The 22,715-nt window shown below is 44.3% G+C and overlaps 1 protein-coding gene across 1 annotated transcript; it reads right to left on the bottom strand.

Annotated features, from left to right (window-relative positions):
• Positions 1-4,020: 4,020 nt before the first annotated feature.
• On the bottom strand, positions 4,021-17,555 carry UBE2M (ubiquitin conjugating enzyme E2 M). Its single transcript, XM_063138019.1, has 6 exons — positions 17,335-17,555; positions 15,463-15,557; positions 12,546-12,584; positions 8,805-8,908; positions 7,285-7,348; positions 4,021-5,086 (listed from the first exon to the last, which is right to left on the bottom strand). The coding sequence occupies exons 1-6, from the start codon at positions 17,441-17,443 to the stop codon at positions 4,946-4,948; spliced, it is 552 nt and encodes a 183-aa protein (XP_062994089.1). The 5' UTR covers positions 17,444-17,555; the 3' UTR covers positions 4,021-4,945.
• Between the last annotated feature and the right edge of the window lie 5,160 nt (positions 17,556-22,715).

Here is a 22,715-nt window from a genome sequence, read left to right as displayed (position 1 = left end):
GTGGAGAGGGGCCTGGCTGCTGCTTCCTCCCTCACTGGTGGCCTCTCCAGAGACAGTTGACAGCAGGAGGGAGGGGGCTCTCGCCACAGTGTCATTAAAAAAAAGGGGTAGAGAGGACTGACTACCTCATAGTCCACCTCATATAGGTCATGTCCTTAGTTTCCATGGAGAAGCCATATTTAAATGTCTCCCTGAAGTGGAAATGAGAACTGCCCATAGAAAACAACGGAGAAATCTGGGATGTCATCGTTTTCGTGCTCGAGCAAGCAGCGTGTGCTACACACAAATGCAAAGCTAGCAGTAAAGGCAGGAATTCGTACTTTCTAATTTGCGTGTCAACTCTAGTGAAAAAGAGGGGAGATTTAAAAACAGCGACCCATGTGAATTCAGAAACGCCCTGTTCAACCAGGGAGATACGGAAAACTCAGAACTGTCTCAAAGCTCAGATCATGATGTCCCCATCATATCCAGATAGATATAAGGCCCTCTTTGTCAGATGAATATTCATGCATGTATTTAACGTTATAGTAATCAAGATATGGAAAAGCTGTTAAGTTGCTCACTGCCTGCCTTCACACCTCATCCGATTAATCTTCTCCGTGGGTTGTATCTCATGTTAGTCCTACTTAAAGTAGACCCACTGAAATGAATGGGACTTAAATTAGACTAACATTGCATATACAACTCTGTATTTGAAATTCAAGTCTAGTACAGTAAGGTAATTGCTCTATTAGGAGCGACCAAAAAACAACAACCCACCAAAAGCTTCTATTGATACCTGATTTCTTCCCCTATCATAACATGTCTGCAATAGTGTCCTAGTTTCCACGGAGAATACATGCGGCACACAGTAGTTCAAAGTTTGAAAATACAATAGAAGCCAATCATTCCGACCGTCACTGTTCTGTGTACTAAAAAACAAAGGGCTTTCAAAATTAAACTTTTGTGGGATTTGCGGATTTAATCCCGTGCGAGGGCTTCCTATACACACACGCAGATGCACACTTGCTCAGTATAAGAGCGCTCCAGGATGAAGCCAAGGGATTCGGAATGTGCATAGGTATGGTGATTGGAGCATGTGGACTTCTCTAATGGTGCCCTCCAGATGTGTTGGACTACACTTCCCAGCATCCCCCCCCAACAAGTTGCCAAATCAGACCAAGGGTCCCCTCTAGCCCAGCACCCGGTTTCTTCGGCCGGGCACGAAGACAAACAGCTTTCACCTACTGTCATCTCATCCAACGACCCATCTGGGCACGTGCCCTAAAGCAACGTGCCTTGTACCCGCACAGATGGATACGGAAACGACAATGGGAAGAGACATGAAGACACAATGGCAAGATGCCCTGTTGAAATGCAGCTGAAACAAACTAGAACAATAGAGCACTTATTTTAATCGACGCCCCTTTGTTTTTAAGCTGAGAATGATCAGGGCCACCTTGATGGTAAAGATGCATTGCTATCAACCTGCCCATGGAAAAGGAGAATTCAGTGACAGATGGAGCTGAGTACAAGTACTAGTCCTAAAACAACCTTTTCATATAATCTAAGAAAGCCAATTTTTATAAGCCCTTCTCTTCCTCAGCCCCTTTGAACCCTTAACTATTCCCAGTTTGTCTAGAGCTCTGCATTGATAGCGTACTGAGAATTTGTAGCTTTGAGATGTGCAAGGGGCATTGCTGCCTAAGAGATTTGGTTTTGTGCATGACACTCTAGCCCAAAACCTGTTAGTGAGATTCCCGAGGGTTGGTTTTTATTCCTCAAATAGTATGTTATTTTTTTAAAAAAAAAAGTTGTTTTAAAAAGTATTAGCACCAGAGGATCTGAAAGCGAACACCAAAAAAGAGTACTTCTAAATGGGGCTTCTACTAGGTAAGGGACTTTCTGGCTTGCAACCTTCTAATCCTTTACTTGCCCTCTCTGATCTCTTGTGCTTTCACCAACTACTAAACTTACAATACAGGTGCTGAAATGAAACCATTTTTCACAATGTATTACTTGTTTTCAAAATTTAGGGTTCCAGGCTATGGGTTGGATCCAAATTCAGGCATACTTAGTCCCATTGATTTCAATCAGTCCACTCGAAGTATGACAAAGTTTGGATCCAATCCTATTGGGGGGGGGGTGTTATTATATTTATATACTGCCCCATAGTTGAATCAGTACCACCTTCTCTGCAGTGAAGCTAAGACTAGTGTTCAGTCTTGTGACAGATCACACCCTCTCATTTTAAGTTATTCCCTGGAGGCTTTTGGTTCACAGCGTAGTAACTGTTGTACAGTACTTTGAACTACCGGAACCGGCAAGAAGACAGCATCTCTCTCATGTAGAAAAATTAAACTTCCTGAAGGGGGAGAATGGAATATAGTCGCCAAAACGGGATTTATTAGGTTGAAAGATCAACTTGTTAGGTCACACAGCACAGAATGGTCTCACAGTGCATCTACTCAGTGTATCCAAAGTGTGAAGGAAGATGTTCAAATATGCATGCAGTGACTGATTTATCAATTGGCAGAGCTACACATGTATTAATGGGGGTGGGGGTGGGGGGGGAGAGAAGGCAGAAGGAAGTATGTTAGCCGAAACAAGTATGTCAACACTGAGCAGCAAGATCGTATGCATGAGATGAGGTAAGCAAAAATACAGAACATGAGAAAGGGGGTAGCGACCTTGCAGAGCTATTCCCCACCCCCATGTGCAAGCCAGAGGCCATTGATGTTTAAACATAAGGCTTCAAATACCATTGGTCAGCAACCTTGTTTCAGAGTCGGGGGAACTCCAGCCCTCAAAAGTATTGGATATTGAGCCATCGCCTCAATGACACCAGTGTTATTTATTCTACAATGGCTCATTCGTGACACCTAAAATGTCATCCTTCAAGGGGAGGGGGAATTTGGGCTCCATACTACCAAATACCAGCCCCTGCACACATACTCAGCTCATATTCATTACCAGGACAGGCTAAATACTAGGAGAAACTTCCCTTCAGGCATTTGAGATACAAGAACTGTATAGGATTGCATGATGTCCTGAACAGCGCATACTATAGGAACTCACAGCTCTATTCCATTCACTCCTTTGTTCAAGAGTGCATCAGTTCTCCAGTATATTCAAGGATTCAAAATAATTACTTCAGGGATCCCCACCAAAAAAAATCAGAAGAGGATCCTTTTAAAGTACAAATTCCTTCATAAACATACACCAACAGCAGCACCATTTTCTCCTCATGCTGGAATCCAGCCAGCAGAAAATAGTAGCTTCGGTGCAATTGAACTTTGCATAGGAGCACCAAAATAGTTGACCCGACCTTGTCATAAAAGGAGAATCAAATGCAGTCAGAATACAAGACCACTCAGCCCAGAATGTACATATTGAAAAATATGCCACGGGCTCTTGTCTGCATAATGAGAAGTGGGGTAAAAATTACAGTTGCTGCACCAACAGGGTTACAGCAATGTACTTTGAAATATTTAGACTGCAGACCTACACACTTACCTGGGAGTAAGCCCCATCGCGCGTAGAAGAACTTACTTCTCAGTAAATATGCACAAGATTGTGTTGTTCAAATGCTAGATGCATACAAATACAAAAAAAGCTGCTAAACTGTGAAACATACAACAGCTTTCTGCATCTTTTAAATCCTCACTTCAGTGACCGGAGAGGAAATGGAACCATTGCCTTTTTGACGTTTTGGAGCTGTTCCAATGTAGAATTGAACTGTCTTCCGAATAAAAAGCTTGGAGGTGGATTAAGGTTTTCGCAAATGATTTCACTTCTATAGCCTCTCTTCGGTACATACCTCCAACTCGTCCTTCCTCCCCGTGGATCATCTCGTTTCCGGCAATGTAAGAAACAAGCAGATCTCCCGGCCTCTGGGGATGGCACATTGAGGCTGAAGATGACCGCGCCATGCAAGAGGTCCCTATTGATATTAGACTTCTCTTTCTCCTGCTCTCCCACCCCCAGTCCCCAGAACCAGGGCAGAAGAAAGCAGAAAACAAGAGAGAGGCAAGGGGCAAATTGAGTGCGCTAACATTCCCCTTTAATAACCCGACAAACTAGAAGTACAGTGGCTTTATTTTGGCCAGGGGCTTGCAGGAGTCACTGGAGAGGCAGAGAGAGTTCGATGCTGGGCAGGCCCTGGTGGACGCCATGGAAACAGCACTGCCCCGCTTACATTTTTATTACAACTATTATTAGCATCAGTTGGTTTGGTTGTTGTTTTTTTTATTTTTCCTTAAAAACCAGACACACAAGTGAGTTGATTCTAAAAGGAATATTCCAGGCCTGAACCCAGCCTCCCCAGAGCCACAGTGCCTGGGGCAGGTCGGAGGTGGCTGAACACCCCCTCTCCAGCCTTCCAGAATCACCCAGCCCTCGAGAGCCTCCCCCGTGTAATAAATAGTTACGCTCAGAAGCCTTGGTGCCCAGCAGGGGAGGAGGAAAGGGTAGGCAAGTGGCCTGCAGGTCACGCAGTACAGTTGCACTGTGCCGCAGGCAGGCCGTGCCAGAGCACAGAGGGAGCCTTCTGTTCTTAGCAGCAAAAACCACAGCCCCCAGAAAGGCAGACGGGCACCAGCATGGGGTCCCACACACCCAGCCCCATAGGGCAGGTGGCTACCCCAACACCGTGGGTGGGGTAGAGAAGCAGCAGTAACCTCACCCCTCACCCCACAGCAGCACATAGGGAGAGTGGCGAGGGAGGTATGAGGATCTGGTGAGGCAGCAGCTGCTGAGGCCCCAGGCTGGCAGAGGGCGGGATGAAGGCGAGCGGGTGGGGTGAGGAAGGGGAGGGGAAGAGGATGGAAGGGGCCCCCTGCCAATTCCTGACTCCTGTGCCCCCTTGATGGCTGAAGGCAGCGGTGTTGGCAGAGTCCCATAGGAGAGCTGGAAGGGAGATGATGGGGCAAGGGGAGGGCAGGTCTGTGCCCGGAGCCGGTCAGTTCTATTTGAGGCAGCGCTCAAAGTAGGTGGAGCCAATGTAGCCGCCCCGCATAGAGCGCTGGACGTTCTGCTCAAACAGGCGTCTGTTGTTCTGGAGGACTTCAGCAGCCTCTTTGTTCAGGGGGTCTTCAGGGTTTGGCTCCTAGGGAGGGAAAAGAGCACGAATAAATGCCAAAGAGTCTTGTGATAGGTTAAAGCACAAGCTTTCGTGGACTACAGCCCAATCAGATGCAAGATCAAATATCAACACCCCACTTCTCTTCTATTGCCAGATCTGCTTGGGGTGGGCAGCCGGTAGCGTTCCATATGTTTTGCCCTATAGTTTCCATCACCCCTTCCTTTGGCTACATAGGCTAGGCTGATGAGAGCTGTAGACCCAAACATCTGGAGGGACACAACTTGCCCATCCTTATTCCAATGTTTCCCCCACCGCCAAAAGCGCATTTCCATCCAATATACAATGACAGTCCTGTGTACGGAACGGCATGACCAATATTCTATATATTCCCCATCTCTCCGGTCATCATGTGGAAGTGCAGGATTTTGCTGCCCCGCCGTTAATACAAGGTTCCTCCCTCAACCCAGTGAAATGGGACAGCAGGATGGGACGGTAGGGAAATACTTTGAAAAGATGAGAATAGGCAAAGAGGAAGGAGACAGCAGGATGGGACTGTGACCTGGGTCCTAGAGCCCATAGGGCTGCAAACTGTGCTGAGCACAGAACCCAAAGGCAAACACGCGAAGCACAAGTTGCAGTGGGCCATCTCCTCTCCTCAAGGCATCGCCTTCCTAGGGACCCTGGGGGTTTGCATCCCTTGCCTCTCAGGCTTTGAGGGGCAAGAAGGTTTATCGGCCAGCAGATTAACCCAGACCGTTTCATTGTACCTGGTGCCAGCAGCTGCCATTTTTATCATACCCAGTTTGCTGGTTTATGCAAACCGAGGCGGCAGGGTTGTTTGAGAGTTAGATAACTCTCTAACAGCCCACGGCTTGTTTTAGGGCTAATTCCAAACAACCCCTGCCACCTGGCTAAGCACAACACGAAAGCCACGGCAAGGCAGGCACCCACGGGAGCCATGCAAAAACGGCACCAATCACAGTGGGCTCTTTGGTCGTACAAACCTGGTCACTGAGTTAAAGCATGTCAGATAAAGCTAAATTTTCTATGTACAAGAATGAATCAAGGGCAGAAATGTGTGTATTTGGAGCACTATATTATTTGCACAATGGCTGAAGGAGTGCAGTTATTGTAAAAACTGGGAATATTTAGACTGTCTCCCAAAGAGTATGGGCATGGACTTTCCATGTCATTAAGAAACTGTTTCGTTCAGAAGCAATCATCCACTGCATGGAGAAAATTCTGGGTATTTGGTATGTATTTTTGCACAGTTAGAAAATTCCAAGCAGAAATCCTTAATTTCACAGGTTATCCTGTAAATAGGTACAGAACGCAAACCTATGCACACTTACCTGAGAGTAAATCCCATCGAACACAGTGGGACTTACTTCAGAGTAAACACGTGGAGGATTACACTAAGATTCTGCAGTGCAAAAGGCATAGGTGCTACATGACCAGAGATTGTAAGATTATGGTCCTGGGTAACATATAAAGACTTCATTTTATTACTAACAGATGTTTCAACATTTATAGCAACGAGTTAATATGCAGCTCGTTCAGAAAAAGCTGGATTCAGTATCTACCTTCCATGAGAGCCATGTCCCTCTAGCCAATTTTTGGGGATTCCCCTGTCCCTGCCCCCCACCCCAGAGATTGCCCCATTCAGCAGGGTCTTCTGACTACGTGTAATATTTTCAAGAACTGGAAGGGTGGGGAAGTCCACTTCTATCAGTGTAGTTGATCCAGCGTAAATATGGATCCAACCCAAAGAGTATTAGAAAGTTAGAAATTTGATTTCAATCAATCCACCTAGGTTCAGAGGCTGTCACATCAATCACACTCTGCAAAGGCCTTGCAACGCTTTGGCTTTGCCAATACTGTGATGGGCCCTACTATGCGAGGGCAATTCTCCATCTCAAGCTATTCTTGCAGGCTGACAGACAACACAGTACACACATTCTACCCAAATACAACTATATAAAGCTGCCTTCACTTCACGCACACGCAGTCTCACACTGAACACCCACAGAATCTTCAGCGGTGTGCTGCATTCTACCTTCTGTGCTATTTCTCCCCCCCCCCTCCCGCCACCCCACCCAATTCCTACACCCACACTTTCTGCTCAGGCTGAATGTAGATGGGTGGAAAGGCGAGTTTCTGGAAGGCTCTGCACACCCCACACTCCCCCCTTCCTTCCCACTTTCATCTCCACATATACTCACCAAGAAAAGATACTGCAGGCCATAAATTATAGAGTTTATTGTTAGTACAGGCTTCCAGTCCTCTCTAAGAGATAGAAAACAAAGAGTGAGTGCAGGGATAGGAAAGCAGCTCCAAATCAGAAATAACACAAGGAAATGAAAAGTTTAGGTTCAGTGTGAAGTTACAGCCACACTGTAATACAGGTTGAAGAAGACATTTTGAAAAGGGCCAGGACAGTATGTTTAAAACCCCAAAGGAACATAGGAAGCGGCCTTATACAGAGGCAAACCATTGGTCCACCTAGCCCAGTATTGTCGACACTGACTGGCAGCGGCTTCCCAGGGTTTCAGGCAGGAGTTTTTTCTGCCTTAACTAGGGATGCTGGGATCGAACCTGGGACCTTCTGCGTGCAAGGCAGATACTCTACCACTGAGTCACGGCCCCACCTTAAAAAGGAGGTAACCACAGTGAAAGGTGGAACCCCAAACACATTCAAATCAAATTCTCATACCCTACTGACAATGCCCAAAGGACAGACCTCATTTCTGACCAACTAGTTCCAAACATTTGCTCCTCTTGGGCTTCATTTCTTCTTCCATCTGCTATTAATCATATAAAACTCCCCCCACCAGATTAAGCCCCCAAAGCAACCATTAGACTTTATGAAGGCAAACCCAGAAAATGTATGTAATTCATCATCTAAAACAATCTCCAAAGTGCTGGGATGTTTCATACCTAAAGACGCAAAATTTCTGAAAGTGTTTATTATTTATTATTATTTAAGTGTTGAAGCCATCGGGGGGTCGGGTCCCCAATGGGGTGGGTGGGGGTGAAATTTGGGGGGAAGTATGCCATACATACTTATCAAACCTTTAAAAACATGAAATTTATCATTTATAACATAGAAAGCCTATAAAATTGTTCTATTCAACATATTTATAAAATTTACAGAGCAATCCTATCCATGTTAAATCAGAAGTAAGACATATTCGTTTAGTAGAGCTTACTCTCAGGTAAGCATGCATAAGATTGCTGCCTCAAACACATACATGTAAAATTGCTCTCTAGGAGCAAAAATGTATCTTGGATTTAAGTACTGTATATATAAAATTACCACTCTCTAGATTTTTGTGTAAGACAATCTTCATACTAAATATCTTGGGTAAAACCTTGTCTTTCTCAAAACAGAAAATATTTCATAGTTGTTTTTTCATTGTTCGCTAAGATTACCAATTTTTCCTTTGAAAAAAAATTAGAGTCCCCATTTTTTTCCAATTCCCCCCCCCCCCCCACACACACACACTTGGGCCTTCACATCTCTATTTATATCCAATTGAAAAATAAATTGGGGCAATCAGATGGGATACACAGTGGTATCAGGCTGCAAAGCTAGCTTGGAAGAGAAGCGTTCAGAGATTAGGGAACTGAAATGTGATCACTTTACATCTAAAAAGCCCACCAAATGCTGCAAGAAGGTCAACACATGGGGATAAAGAGAGAACATAGATGACCTAGTAGTACAGCAGAGCATGCTGTTTACCTGAGGATATTTAGGCAGACATTGCCTTCTAGGTCTATGTTGGGGTGATACACCATGGTCTCACACTTGACCTTGGGCGGGTCATGTGGGTAGCCTTGCCCCACCTGCAAAAGAAATCCCAGACAAAAAGACACAGCTGTCAGCCTTCATGTTCGTTATAGGACACTCAACAACTCCCAACTCCACACAGGCCTGTAGTCAGGGGTGGGCTGTGAGTTCCGCTAAATTTTCTCTACCACCCACTTTTCCCCCAAACAAATAATTAAAAAAACAGTTTACAATTTTGTCTTTAAGAGGCCTGCAAACCAGATCAACTGGACCCCACTCACCCTACCCCCGCACCTATCTTGGCGCAGGGGCTGACTTGACATCAAAATCTCAGTAAGATGAACAATCAGAAAAGAAAAAAGGACCTTCCATACCTAGACCAACTCCTCTCCTAATCCACACAGATGTCCTAAATGGCATCTTAGATTTTGCCATCTCTTAGCCTTATGTAGTTTGCCTCAATTACTTGGATATAATCAAATCACTCCTTGGGTCACTGTGCACCATAACTTGGGGGCGGGGGCGGATTCCCTGGCAGCTTTATGGACACAGTAATATGTGTGCCCCAAGTGCACACAGAACTTAGCTTCTCCAACTTCAGAATGCCCTTCAAATTGTATATTTTTATATTTACATTTGAATTGTTTTATTCTCTTTGTGAATCTCACGGGGAAGACGACTGAGCTACCATTTGAAAATAATTAATAAATGAGTTGCTAAGAGTGAATTGCTGAGATTGTGAGCTCTGAATTCGTGTGCGCAGAGACACTAGCAGGGCTGCAAGTGAACACAACAGAACAAGGCCAAACATGTCCACTGGACAAAGGGATCCACGACTTTTGCATGAAGTGAATGGTAAAATGTCTCAAGGCCTAAAGAAAGGAGGAACTTGAAAATCTTGAGTGAGGATAGCTGAGAGCACGTCCTTGATTATACAGATTTATTGCGGTATACGTGTTGAGAATCGTGGCTAGACCAGCCATCCCCAGCCTGGACTGCAACAGATCTGTTTCAAATAGTGAGGGAAAGAACCAAGTATGCCACCCCAAGAACCTGAAGGGAGGGGATAAAAATACAATTACTGCCACCATTTAGGCATCACGTTCAAGCAAAAGGAGGGAAATCTGATTGCCTGCGTCAAACTAAGAACATGCTTTGGAAACTTTCCAGGGTTCTCCTATAAGGGTTGCTTCTAAAAAGCTGTGCTTAAAGCTGGTTTTAATGGATTATATTTATACTTTTGTTCCCCTCCCCTCTAGTCAGGGCACAACAATAATCAGGACAAAAGAACTTCACCTTGGTTGGCAGCACAAGCCAACGCAAATGCTTGCTTTGCTCCTCTGCAACTGACAAAAGCTCCAGCTGAATTCCTAATTTCTACTGATGGCTCTGGCTCCCCCAGCCAAGATTTCTTTGCTAAAATATTTAATAATTGCCAAAGAAAGGCAGAGCAGAGGTCTAAACAAAACAGAGTTTCTTTCCTCTTTAACCTCCAAGTTAAAAACAAAGCAAGTTTTGTGAAAAGCTACACACCCAACACTTTCCTACATTTGTATCCTTTGCTGCTGGGCTTTCACAGAATTGGTTTTGACATGGAGGGAGACATAGAGCACATTTTTGGGAATAGTTGAGTAGAAATATTATAACTAATTGAACTTTTCAGCTACCATCTGCTTTGTGGTTTCAACAGACTGCGCGCTTACACATTTCCCTTCATCGTTAGCTTTTCTTTAAATTAAGGCAGAGGTTGTTGGGGTGTCAGTTCTGAGCAATGAAGACTATACCCAGCATATAAGACCGACTTTGGCCCTCTTGCAATGGCTGCTGTATGTTTCCGAGCCCAATTCAAGGTGCTGGTTTTAACCTATAAAGCCTTACACGGCTTGGGACCGCAATACCTGACAGAACACCTCTCCTGACATGAACCTACCCGTACACTACGCTCAACATCTAAGGTCCTCCTCTGGGTGCCTACCCCGAGAGAAGCGCGGAGAATGGCAACCAGGGAGAGGGCTTTTTCAGTGGTGGCCCCTCAATTATGGAATGATCTCCCTGACGAGGCTCACCTGGCGCCAATGTTGTTATCTTTTTGACAGCAGGTCAAGACTTTTCTCTTCTCCCAGGCATTTAACAGCATATGCTGAGTTTTTTAACTGACTCCAGAATAGTTGTTTTTAAATGGATATTGTCTGTTTTTGTTTGGATTTTATGTTTTTAAATTTTGTATATTTCTTTTTAATGTTCACTGTTTTTAACTTCTATAAACTGCCTAGAGAGCTTCAGCTATGAGGTGGTATATAAATGTAATAAATAATAATATTTAAGCCATGCTGAATGTGGTCAAACAATAGAGGCTATGGGAGACCACTGGGGAGTTATGGATTTGTCAGCAATTCTGTGTTTCAGCCATCACACAGCAAGGAATTGGGCTTCCTGGGATACTTTATTTATTATTAATTTATTATTATTATTATTTCCTGCCTTTTGTCCAATGCTGGGCCTCAAGGCAGCATTACAAAGTTTAAAACATATACATTTAAAACCTATAAATAGAAATATACAAAGTTAAAAATATATTAAATATAATCCAATATTAAAAAAATTAAAATGACATTTTTTAAAGTCCTTGGCACAGACGGAGTTCCCGATTACTTCTATGAATTAAAATGAAACAATGAAATCGGGTTTCTAAGCCACATGACTGCAGAGAAAGGTTTGAAAACAAAGAGTGGAAACTACGAAGAGAGAGACTCTGGTGCTTGGTGATCATGTTAAAAATTGTTTTATTATTGAAATCCAAAAATGCTCTGCTCTAATAAAACAATTTTTAACACAATCATCAAGCACCAGAGTCTATCTCTTCTTAGTTTCCAAACCATTTAGTGCTATTCTTCCCTGCATAGACAAACTTGAAAACAAGGAGACAATGTTTACCAGTTGTTCAGAAAGCAGTGGATTTTGAGAAGAGCTTTCACACCCCAGTTATCTCCCCGCCCCAGCTCACTCATTGCTCAGCATCACCTCAAGCACAGCAAAACAACCAAAACCGAAACACCCTCAAGCAATACATATAGCTGTAGAATTCATTTCAAACACAGAACCTTCATTTCCTTGGTTTATAATTCATTCAGAATGCTTTCATACAGGTCATCCCCCATTGCTGCAGTGTCCTGAACAGGAACCCTATGCCCACGACATTCAACCATTGTCTCTTGTTGTTTTTAAAGTCTCTCCTTTCCAACAAGTAATTTGCCCTTAACCAAACAGCCTTTAGAGAGAGGAAAGGTCTGTTTATTTAACAGACAGGAAAACAAGGGCAAATTCTGACTCCCCCTGCCTTACCCCATTCCCAGTTATACTTGGAACTCCACGCAGTAACTTATAAAATCTAATACAGGATGCTGCCTGTATCCTATAAAGTTCAGAAAGCCCAGCAGCAAAAACAGAACTCTTGAGGAATTCAGGGAAGCACACAATCACATTTTACTTGAGGAATTCAACCTATGATTCTTCATCCTTCCTCGATCCTTGCACTCCCCGTATTCATATGGCATAGCTACTGACAGGATCTAGCCATTTACTCCTCTTTTAACCAACCAACCAAGTGGCTGAAATACACTGAGAGGCAGTTTTCCGTATTAAGTAATCTTGATTGTGTGCCAAGGCATGCCCAAAGACAGAGAGATTACTTACCTTAAAACTGAAAACAAACTTCCCTCCTTTATAGAAGCCCTGTAAGGCAAGAATTAAGACATTCTAAGCAAGTTTGGCTCCATGTAAAAGTGAACAAGATTCTCATAAAATTCAGCAGGGGGGGGGGGGGGGGGGCGTTGAAGCTAGAACAATGTAATATTCTGCCCAATCCCCTCAAGCAGAACCGTCAGATTGGAATGTATACAGCAGCCTTCCCCAATGCAGTGCAGCAAGGTGGTTAATTCAGCATGAATCTCCCTAACTTTGCATTGCATGCCCACATTCTGGATATACAATCAGTTCACCCAGCATGGAAATCAGAATTATTTCAAGTAATCCGTCATAGGCTGGGAGGTCCAACACTTTCTGACTTCTCAGCACCTGCAGCCGCTAGAAACCCTCTTTGTCCGAAAAGACAAACAAAGATCCTTAGGCTCCTACATTTCACATGTGCAGCCTGGCCAGCCCCAATCCCCACACAGCATTGCCTTTTGTTCCATCCCAGCTGGGCTCTTATGCTGGGTGCTTGTTCCAGATGGTGAAAGGCAACCATAAATAGTGACAGTCACAGGGCAAGTTTTGGATGACATCAAGATACGACAAGGCAACGTCCTCCTGTAATTTCGCATGTAACGCGGATCTGGATTGCATACCAATGTAACACCCACTCGAAGACACCCTGAGCTTTGTTCTACTCATGATGTGGAGGCACATTCAGAAAGATGATTCCCCACATGAAAGTGATAGGAGAAGCCAGCTCATAGTGAGAAATGGGCCATAGATGCCAACAGTTTCATGTATTCAGATATCAAGTGGCAATTGCAACCATCATATGATTAAGCCAATCCTTGAAACAAGCCCAAATTACATGCCAGATTCAATGCTCTGTGGTCCAAGGACACCTACATAGATGGAAGCTCTCTCTCTCTCTCTTAGTTCACAACTCACATTTACCTGTGCAGAATCAGATGCCAGGCATACAGGCAGATAAAAGAGCATTGTCTTAAGATTTACCATGCCCATGCTCAGATCAACCACAGCCCTAGATAAAACAGAAGTGGAACCAGAGAGCATGTATGAAACTTAAAGAGTTAATTGGCACCACCTGAGAAAGCGGTGCATAAGGACATACTGAGGGTCAGAAGAGAACAGAATAGAATAAACTAAACTAGAAGAGCCTGCACACTGCTTGAGTAGAACAACGGCTTGGGATAGGAAAATAAGGATCGCTTGTAGTTCATTATTAGTACTTGAGCAGGAAAAATGTTAAGTTCTGTAAAGCTTGCTGAACTCCCGTGTAGGGCTAGCATGCCAAAGTTGATCAAGAATAGGCATTTCAAAAGGTATGGTTAATTGCTCCCCTACACACACCCTGTTCTTCCCTCATGCCAAAACAATGACATGTGTGAGATATTTTATAAAGATATTTGTATCCCTTTTTGGTGTAGCAGAACTACAAAGCAGCTCACATATCATTTAAAATGTGAAAAACACAAGTTAAAACAATAATCAAACATGGAATGAACTAGTTTTTTAAAAAAAAGAACAAGAGAATAAGAAGCAGAAAGGTACAAGCAATTCCCCACAGGGCACCTTGGCTTGGTATTTAAAAATCAAAGAGTGATGGAGCAGAGTGAACTTCCCCTTTGTAGGTAAGCTCTGCAGTACTATCATTATTATTATTATTATTATTTATTTATATAGCACCATCAATGTACATGGTGCTGTACAGAGTAAAACAGTAAATAGCAAGACCCTGCCGCATAGGCTTACAATCTAATAAAATCATAGTAAAACAATAAGGAGGGGAAGAGAATGCAAACAGGCACAGGGTAGGGTAAGCAGGCACAGGGTAGGGAAAAACTAACAGTAGAAAGTAACAGTAGAAGTCTGCACAACATCAAGTTTTAAAAGCTTTAGGAAAAAGAAAAGTTTTTAGTTGAGCTTTAAAAGCTGTGGTTGAACTTGTAGTTCTCAAATGTTCTGGAAGAGCGTTCCAGGCATAAGGGGCAGCAGACGAAAATGGACGAAGTTATCGCCACACCCAAAGTAGCCCTGTTTCAAGTACCACTTGCTGTACCCAGAGCAGTGCTTCCAGGAAAAATAGTAAAGTATACGTAGATTAATGTGCACCTGTAGCCTGTATCAAGGAAATAAACTTATGCCTCCCAAATATTTTTTTATCAGTATTTTATTTTTATTGTATTCCTTTTTTTCTATGTGGTTATTGTTGCAACCAACAGTTGTAACAATGAACGTTTATTCCTTCATCAAATAAGTAAATTCATGTCAAAGCAGCATATTGACTCGGCCTGCATTTGGTTCCTGACATTTTGAGATTGGGGGTGGGGGGGGGGTAGCCTGATTTTTTTTAGCCCACTTGTTCCCAAAGCAACTTGGTGGCAAGAAGAGAGGCCAGGCAAGCAGATTACAGCCTTTAGTGTAAAAGCAGGTGCGGGTAAGCAAGAGGCAGAGAGTTCAAAATAGGAAACATGATGGGTTCTATGAGAGGGGCGAGATGGAGCATCCACTAAGCACATTGCTATGCACAATTTCAAATGCTAGGACCAAACTATTTTTTAGAAAGGAGGAATTTCTCACAAATTCATGTTCTGCAAGCAATTCTTTATGTAAGTAGAATCACAGAAGAAGAAGAATCCGCCAGCTCTGGGCACAACCTACCAATCCAGTGATGGTGGAGCTCAGAGATCCAAAGATATTGTACACCACTATGGGATATCCTCTCCTGTCAACTGGTGCAAGCTCCTTCCCTGATCCAGTTCCACCCTAGAGCTAGGCTGTTAAGCAACACAGTTGACTGACACACCCAGCAGGGCTTTCTGAGATCACGAACAAAATGGTAAGTCCCCACACAGCATGTCACGCTTCACAGCTCCTCCGCCTGCCTGTCACTCACCTCATCAGGACAGATAACTAGCTTGAAGTTGAGGAGGTCATCCTGGTCTGAAAAGTCTATTTCACATGTTTTCGGCAAATTCAATTCATTAATATCTGGGAGGAAAAGCAGAAGAGATGTCAGCATACGGAGGAAGGCTGCTTAGTGAGATCAGTGAGCAAGCCAATAGGAGATTAGGCTTCTCTTCTCACACTCAGATCCATCAGTGTTCTTTCCCCCCCCCCCCCAGGGTGACCTGCCTGGCTTTGTGATTTGCTGAAAAAAAGGCACCACTTCATCAATAACCTTAAGAAAAGGAAAAGACAGAGAGTTACCAGCACCTTAGCTACAAGGCAGGAATGTAAGGAAATTCCTTTGGCCTGATCTAGCAGAACTCTTCTTATATCTCTTTAAACATAGGTCTATGGTAAGTTACTAGAAATATAGGTTCATAATACTCTCCACAGGAAGGAAAAGACTGTGGTGTGTTGCATCGAAAAAGCTACTGCAACTAGAAGTTCTTTCTCACTTTTTCAGAGAAAAGAGTAGAAAGAGCTTATTTTAGATTGCGCCCAAGGAGAGTGGGGTTCAAATCCTCACTCAGCAATTAAACCAGCCTTCCCCAACCTGGTGCCCTCCAGAACATTTGGACTACAACTCACAGCATTTCTGATAACTGGACATGCTAGCTGCAGCTGATGGGAGTTGAAGTGCAAAATATCTAGAGGGCACCAGATAGGGGGAGGCTGCATAGCCTTGAGCCAGTCATCCTCTCTTTCTCTCATTGGTTTCTCATTGAGGCCCAGTATTGGGCAAAAGACAGGATACAAAATACTAATACTATTTCCTGTAAAGGATAGCTCCCTAGGAGGTGGGCAGGATGAAAAAAATATTAACAAATATATGATCTGAATACATACTTAGCTCCAGGATTCAAGTAAAAGCAGACTACATTGTACATGTGCAGAGTGCTTTTACCTTTTTGTCTGAGGAAGCATAACCCATCTAGAATTTGGGATTGAGTTTCCAGGCTGGAAGGCCAGTATTCCAAGCAGGGCATGAACCCTAACATCTCTTATGAACAGTGACTAAGAGTTATTATCAAAGAACTTTCTGGTTCAAATTTCATCTCTGCCATGAACTAATCTTTGGCAAGCCTCTCTCTCTCTCTCAGGCTTTTGCCTTCCCATCCTCCATATCTATAATATGAACATAAGAAGAGCCATGGTGCATCAGACTCAAGGCCTCCCTAGTCTAGCATTCTGTTCCCACAGAGGACACCTGATACCTATGGGAAGTCCACAAGTAGGGCACCCTCCTGCTGGTGTTCCCCAGCCACTGGCATACAGAGGCATACTGCCTCAAATATTGGAGGCAATCTATAGCCATCAGGGCTAGTAGCCAATGACAGCCTTATCCTCCAGAAATTTGTCTAACCCTCTTTTAAAGCCATCCAATTTGGTGGCGATCACCACATCTTGTGGTAGCGAATTCCATAGTTTAACCACGTGCTGGAGAAATACTGAAGATACTACTACTGGCCGACCTTAATGGGTTGCTGTAAAGATCACAAGACCGCATAGGCAGAAAAATATGAACACTCTGACAGCACAATAGATGAATGCTAAATGTGATCTCCTTACATATTTTAGATCTTGAGCCCGTCATGGCAGGGAGCCTGTCCTCTTGTAGTTTGTTATATACATGCTTGACAGCACAATACTAAGAAGTGTTACCAAAATACTATTAATTGATGCAGAGGCGGCTTCTAGGGGATTTTTTGGTTTTGTTTTGTTTCCGTCTGTGAGTTTCTGTTTCTGGCCAGAGGGGAGGCTCTTTCGTTCCATCCCTTCCCTCCTCACCCCCACCCCTGCCCCCACCCCGTTCCCCAACCTTTCTGGATGCGGAGCTGCGCGGCGGAGGCTTTCTTGCTGGAGCCTTTGGTGCCGCCGGCCGATTCCTCCTCCTTCTTCTGCTGCTTCAGCGAGAAAAGCTTGATCATCCTGGCGGGCGGGCGGATGGGTGGCTTCGCTGGCTGGCTGGCTGGCTGGCCTCTCGCCCTTCCGGCCCCGGCCTCTCCCACCTGGCTACCGCGCCCCGGGGCTTGGGGAGGGGGGCGGGGAGGGAGGGAGAGGAGAGGGGGCGCCGGCCGACGCCTCCCGCGGCCTGGCCTGTTGGGGTCGGCCGAGAGGGGCCGGAGGGTAGGTGGGGCGGGGAGGGGGAGAGAGAGAGGGAGGGAGGGAGGAAGGAAGGAGGGAAGGGCCGGAGGGGAGGCGAGAGAGCGAAGAGAGGGGGGAGAGCAGGAAGGGGCCACGCAACCGGGGCCGCTCCGCCTCAGAGCGCTGCCGCCGCCGCCGCCGCCGCTTTTCCTACTGCGGGCTCTGTGTGTGGGTCGGACGGCAACGGACAGCCCCCTTCGGCCCTTCCCGGAAGACCGTCGGCAACTTCCGCCTCACGGCCTCAAGCTCCGCCCAAACCGCCGTCCCTCCGGAAGCACTCGGCTCCTCTCTTCGGGGGGGGAGGGGGCGAGTGGCTCCTTTCAAAGCGCGCGGCCTTCTCCGTCTGGTTGGGGGAAGGAGGGTCGGCGATCTCCGGCTCGGGCCCAGGGAGCGAGCCGGGTGCCGAGTTCGCCTTCGGCAATTTCCGCCCGGCGTTCGGTTCCCAGGATAGAATGCTGCCCCCTCCCCCCCCCCAGCGTCATAGAGGCCACGGAGTTGCGTGAACACGTCGGGTTCTCAATCGAAGGTATCCACGTGGGGGACGGCCAACGAAGCGCTAACAAAAGGGCTGGCCACATATTGACTTTAAACCTCGTCATAGCAAACACCATAAAAATGTGGGGGGCACCGCAACTTACCCCCCACCCACCCACCCCCGGCACACGCACGCGCTGCGCTCCTGCCCCGTATAGAAGGTATTCACATGGGGAGCGGAAGTGAAGGTTTGGACGAAAGTCTTTTCTCCTCTACCTCTTTGCACCTTATGCGCTCGCGCTGCGCTTGTGTGCAAGAAACGCGCCGTGCCTTTGTGCTGCTGTGCGGAGAAGAGGGGGGCGGCGGCGGTGGCGGTCATTTTGTTCCTCGTGGCCGCAATCCGATGCCCATTCGGTCGGGAGCAAAACCCATTGAAATCCATTCTTTCCTTGAGAGGAGAGATGCTTGAAATTGTGCTGTTTAAAGCCTTTGTCTCCCCCCTTTTTTTAAAACAGAAACATCAGTGAAGGCTGGTGGCTCTGATTTCGGTGGGGCTGTGAATCCATACTGGGTTTCAGTCAGAACCATCCAGAAGTCTGAAAGAACTATCCAAGGTGCTGAATCCATCTTGGTGATAGCGTTTAGCACCTTGGGTGGCTCCTTTAGTGTTTTGGCTAGTTCTGACTGAAACCCAGTGAATTCATAGCCCCACCGAAATCAGAGCCACCAGCCTCCACTATGCAACATAGAATCTCTCCCTGCTTTTCAAAATCAATTTGCATCAAATCACCGCTTCGCTCCATATGCACGTCTTGCAGCAGTAGGTATGCTGGTGCCCTGCAGATAGATGGACAACGTCCTTCCGAAGCAGGGCCAATGATGGTCAGGGATTATGGGAGCTGTAGTCCCAAAACAAATGCAGGGCACCAGCTTGCTTACCCCTATCTGCTCTCCCCTGCCTCTCAACCTGGTGCCCTCCAGATGCGTTGAACTGAAATTCAAATAATTCACAGCCACTTTTAACATTCACTACAAGAAGATGAACATTTCCAGTCAGAATGTAAGAAAATACCTCTTTCTTGCTATTCCCCCTTTAAAAATGCAAGCAATCGATCTAATATCAGAAGTTATTTATTTAGATGAATGCTCACTTTTTAAATCCCATCCTGCGGTTTCCAAATTCATTCAAATATATCGCCATGCATGATATATTATCCCCATTCCCTTCAAGAACAAATCCTTGCAAAGTAGAAGTTTGGCACAGTTGCATGTCAGCAACTTCCATTTGTTGGCACAGAAACTGAGTTTAAAAAAAGTAATTAAGCACAGCACACAGCTTTGGAGGTAACCTAATCCATACAAAGGGGTAATGAGGTTTCTTCAGTTGAAGAACAACACTTGCATGATGTACAGCACATGCCTACAACACAACTTTTTAAAAATTAAGACAAGGAAACTCTAGCAGCTTTATTTCATAACTGGACTTCGACAACTGACCTACTTTGCATTGATACATATATCGGAGCTGCACCCGATGTTTTCCTTGGTGCATATTGCTCTGCGAATGAATATATTTTTCTTCCTGCCCCTCTTCCCAATTAGATCTACTGCTGCTTTGAACCACAGCATAAACATTTAAGAATCAACTCATTTGTTTTCTTAGTAACAAAGCATCCACCTGGTGCCTTTCAGATGTGTTGGGTTACAACTCCCATTTGCCATGCTGGTTCACGATGATGGCCACTGTAGTCCCAACACAAGGGAAGAGCATCAGATTCAGGAAGGCTGGGCTAAAGTCGGTAGAAAGTGGGAGTGGGGGGAACCCCACAAGTTATGGAGCTGGAGTTACAAAATGGTCTACGACATCTTGAGTCCAGGCAGTTTTGGAGGCCATTTGGACTCGAATGTATACTAAGGAAAAATAAGTGCTGGAGCCATGGGACTGTATGGTGGAAAAACTCTAAGCCAGAGTTTTGTTCTTATATAGCCATTAATGCATTGTTTTGGATAAGAGAGCAGAGAGGCCCATCCTTGACTTTAGCGAGAGGAAAACAGATTTGTGGTGATTCCCAAGCCTTGCTCTGCCAGAAAACCATTTGATAGAGGCAGAGAATATAAAGTGGGTTTTCCCCTTCAGCAAACAGGCACTTGGGTAATCCCATGAAGCGGACTGGTGGGAGATTGAAGACAGATAAAAGTACTTTACACAGCAGTTTTCAACCATGGAATTCATTAGCACAGTATGTAGTAGTGATGGCAACCAATTTGGATTGCTTTAAAATGGGGTTGGATAAACTCCTGGAGAAGGCTATCAATGGCTATTAGTCCTGATGGCTATGTGCTACATCCAGTACCAGAGATAGTAATCCTGAATAAACCAGTTGCTGGGGAATCTGGGTGAGAGGGTGCTATTGCACTATGTCCTGCTTGTGGGTTCCAGGTCAACAACTGGTTGGCCACTGTGTGCTGTACTAGATGGGCCCTTTGTCTGATCCAGCAGGGCTCTTTATGTTCTTATGATACTCATCACCGTCCCCAATTAAGGATGAAAGACAAAAATTATGTAAAGCATCTGTACTTTTGGAATGTTTTTAGGATGTTTTAACAATATGTATTTTATATTTGCTGTTGTTCCCTGCCTCAGAATGGAGAAGCGGGTAATAATTAGAGCTCATTTTTAATTGGGATAGAAATGTTCAACAGGGTTGAGTACTAAAAATATATAATTACAACTTTACCAATGGTTTTTTGATCCTTTTTTTAATGTTCTATTCCCAACCATCTCTGTTGACTCATGGAAAAGAAACATTTTCTAGGCTTTTCTCTTCCTTAAGTGTTGCTTGCAATTTCTACACTGGGTTAGCCTGATAGATGATTTAATGAGACATCTTTCCTGTGCTGAATCTTCCATGTTTCCCACAAGTTTTTCCTCACAGCTCTGATTAGATTCATTTATTCTAGATTTTATTAATCAGCTCTTCATTGCTCTCTTGCATGTTGTTTTTCTAATCTCAGTATTATCTTTCTGAACTTCAGTATTCAGGACTAGTTTTAGACTTGCTCTTGAACTACTTTTGGGGGGCATGGAGGGCGAAATAATTACCAAGATCCAACTCCACACTAAATTGTTAACTGCAATAAGAATTGTAAAATTAAAAAAAAAGAAAGTTTAATCAACATTAGGGAATATACTGGGTTAACAGAGATCTATCACAAAGGAAGATATTTTTATTCTCACACATTTTATTGCTTATTTAATATGCCTTCCCCATTTGTAAGCCATGATTTCAATAAATTTTAAAATCCATTTTACTTCATCAATCATTGGTCCTTTTTGACTGTTCAGCTTAAACGAAGCAAAAATGAAAATGGAACCTAGTTTTCCAGGGCAGTTGAAGATTGTGGAATATTTGCTTCTATTAATAGATTTGAGACTTGCTACATTTCCAGCAGGATTGGGGATTCTGCCTATTTTAACACAGCCCCCTTTCCAGAAAGAGCAGAGTTATCTTTAGGGTGCAATGCAAACTTGTAAAACAAGCCCCCTCCCACATATAGACTTGAAACCTGTCCCATATATACAATCATGAATCATTCAAATAGTTTCTATTTTAACGTTATCTTTTCGGCGCCAGGTCAAGATTTTTCTCTTCTCCCAGGCATTTTAACAGCATTTAACAATGTTAAGTTTGTTTTTAATGGACCCCAGAATTGTTTTTGAATGGATACTGTTGTTTTTATACTGTTTTTATGTTTTTTTAAATTTTGAATACTTTTAATGTTCACTATTTTTAATTGTTGTAAACCACCCAGAGAGCTTCGGCAGTGGGGCGGTATATAAATGTAATAAATAAATAATTCCGAAGGTATATTGTATACATTCCTGAAATTATATCTTTGCGCACACTACTGCTTATCTGCTATGCCAACACGTGTACACACACGCACACCCGTTTTGCTATTTTTGTCTTTAACAGCCAGCCTGAGACCAAAAAGCTTGCTGACTAATTAGTTTTTGTTTTGACTGGTCTTATCCTGTAAATGTTTTGATGTGTTGTTTTATTCCAATGGACCAACCAGGCTGCAAACATTTTATAAACAAGTTTGCCTTAGTTTCATTTTCCTGGCTTTTTTTCATTGCAAATCCCATAAATCCCCCCCCCCCAAGCCAATTTTCTCTTGCAAGTTCACATTCACAGTATGCGAGCTTGCAGCATAGTAGAATGCACATTTTGGACCAGTGCTCGCTTCAGCCACTCATTGGCACTATGCAAAGACGCCATTCACACTATGCACACTTAAATGAAAATTAACTTTGCACCTTGCATTCCATAAAATAAATGCGGATACTTCATACTTTTGGAAAAGGTACGACTTCGAAGATTTCATGGACTAGTTTAAAATAAGACAGTTCATATCCAAAGCTTTCAGTAGCACAGCGGTATCAAGGACTTGCAAGTAAGTGACCGAGCTGTGACTCTATATATGCCCCATCCTCCCCCTTGTCAGAAAACATGTCTTGGGATAGCAGGAGGGAGCAATTGGGGAGCCAGGCAGCAGACCTTTAAACAGACTGCATTA

The sequence above is a fragment of the Elgaria multicarinata genome, chromosome 11 (genome assembly GCF_023053635.1).
Source record: "Elgaria multicarinata webbii isolate HBS135686 ecotype San Diego chromosome 11, rElgMul1.1.pri, whole genome shotgun sequence".
Lineage (NCBI taxonomy): Eukaryota > Metazoa > Chordata > Lepidosauria > Squamata > Anguidae > Elgaria > Elgaria multicarinata.
This window is presented reverse-complemented; position numbering and strand designations above follow the sequence as displayed.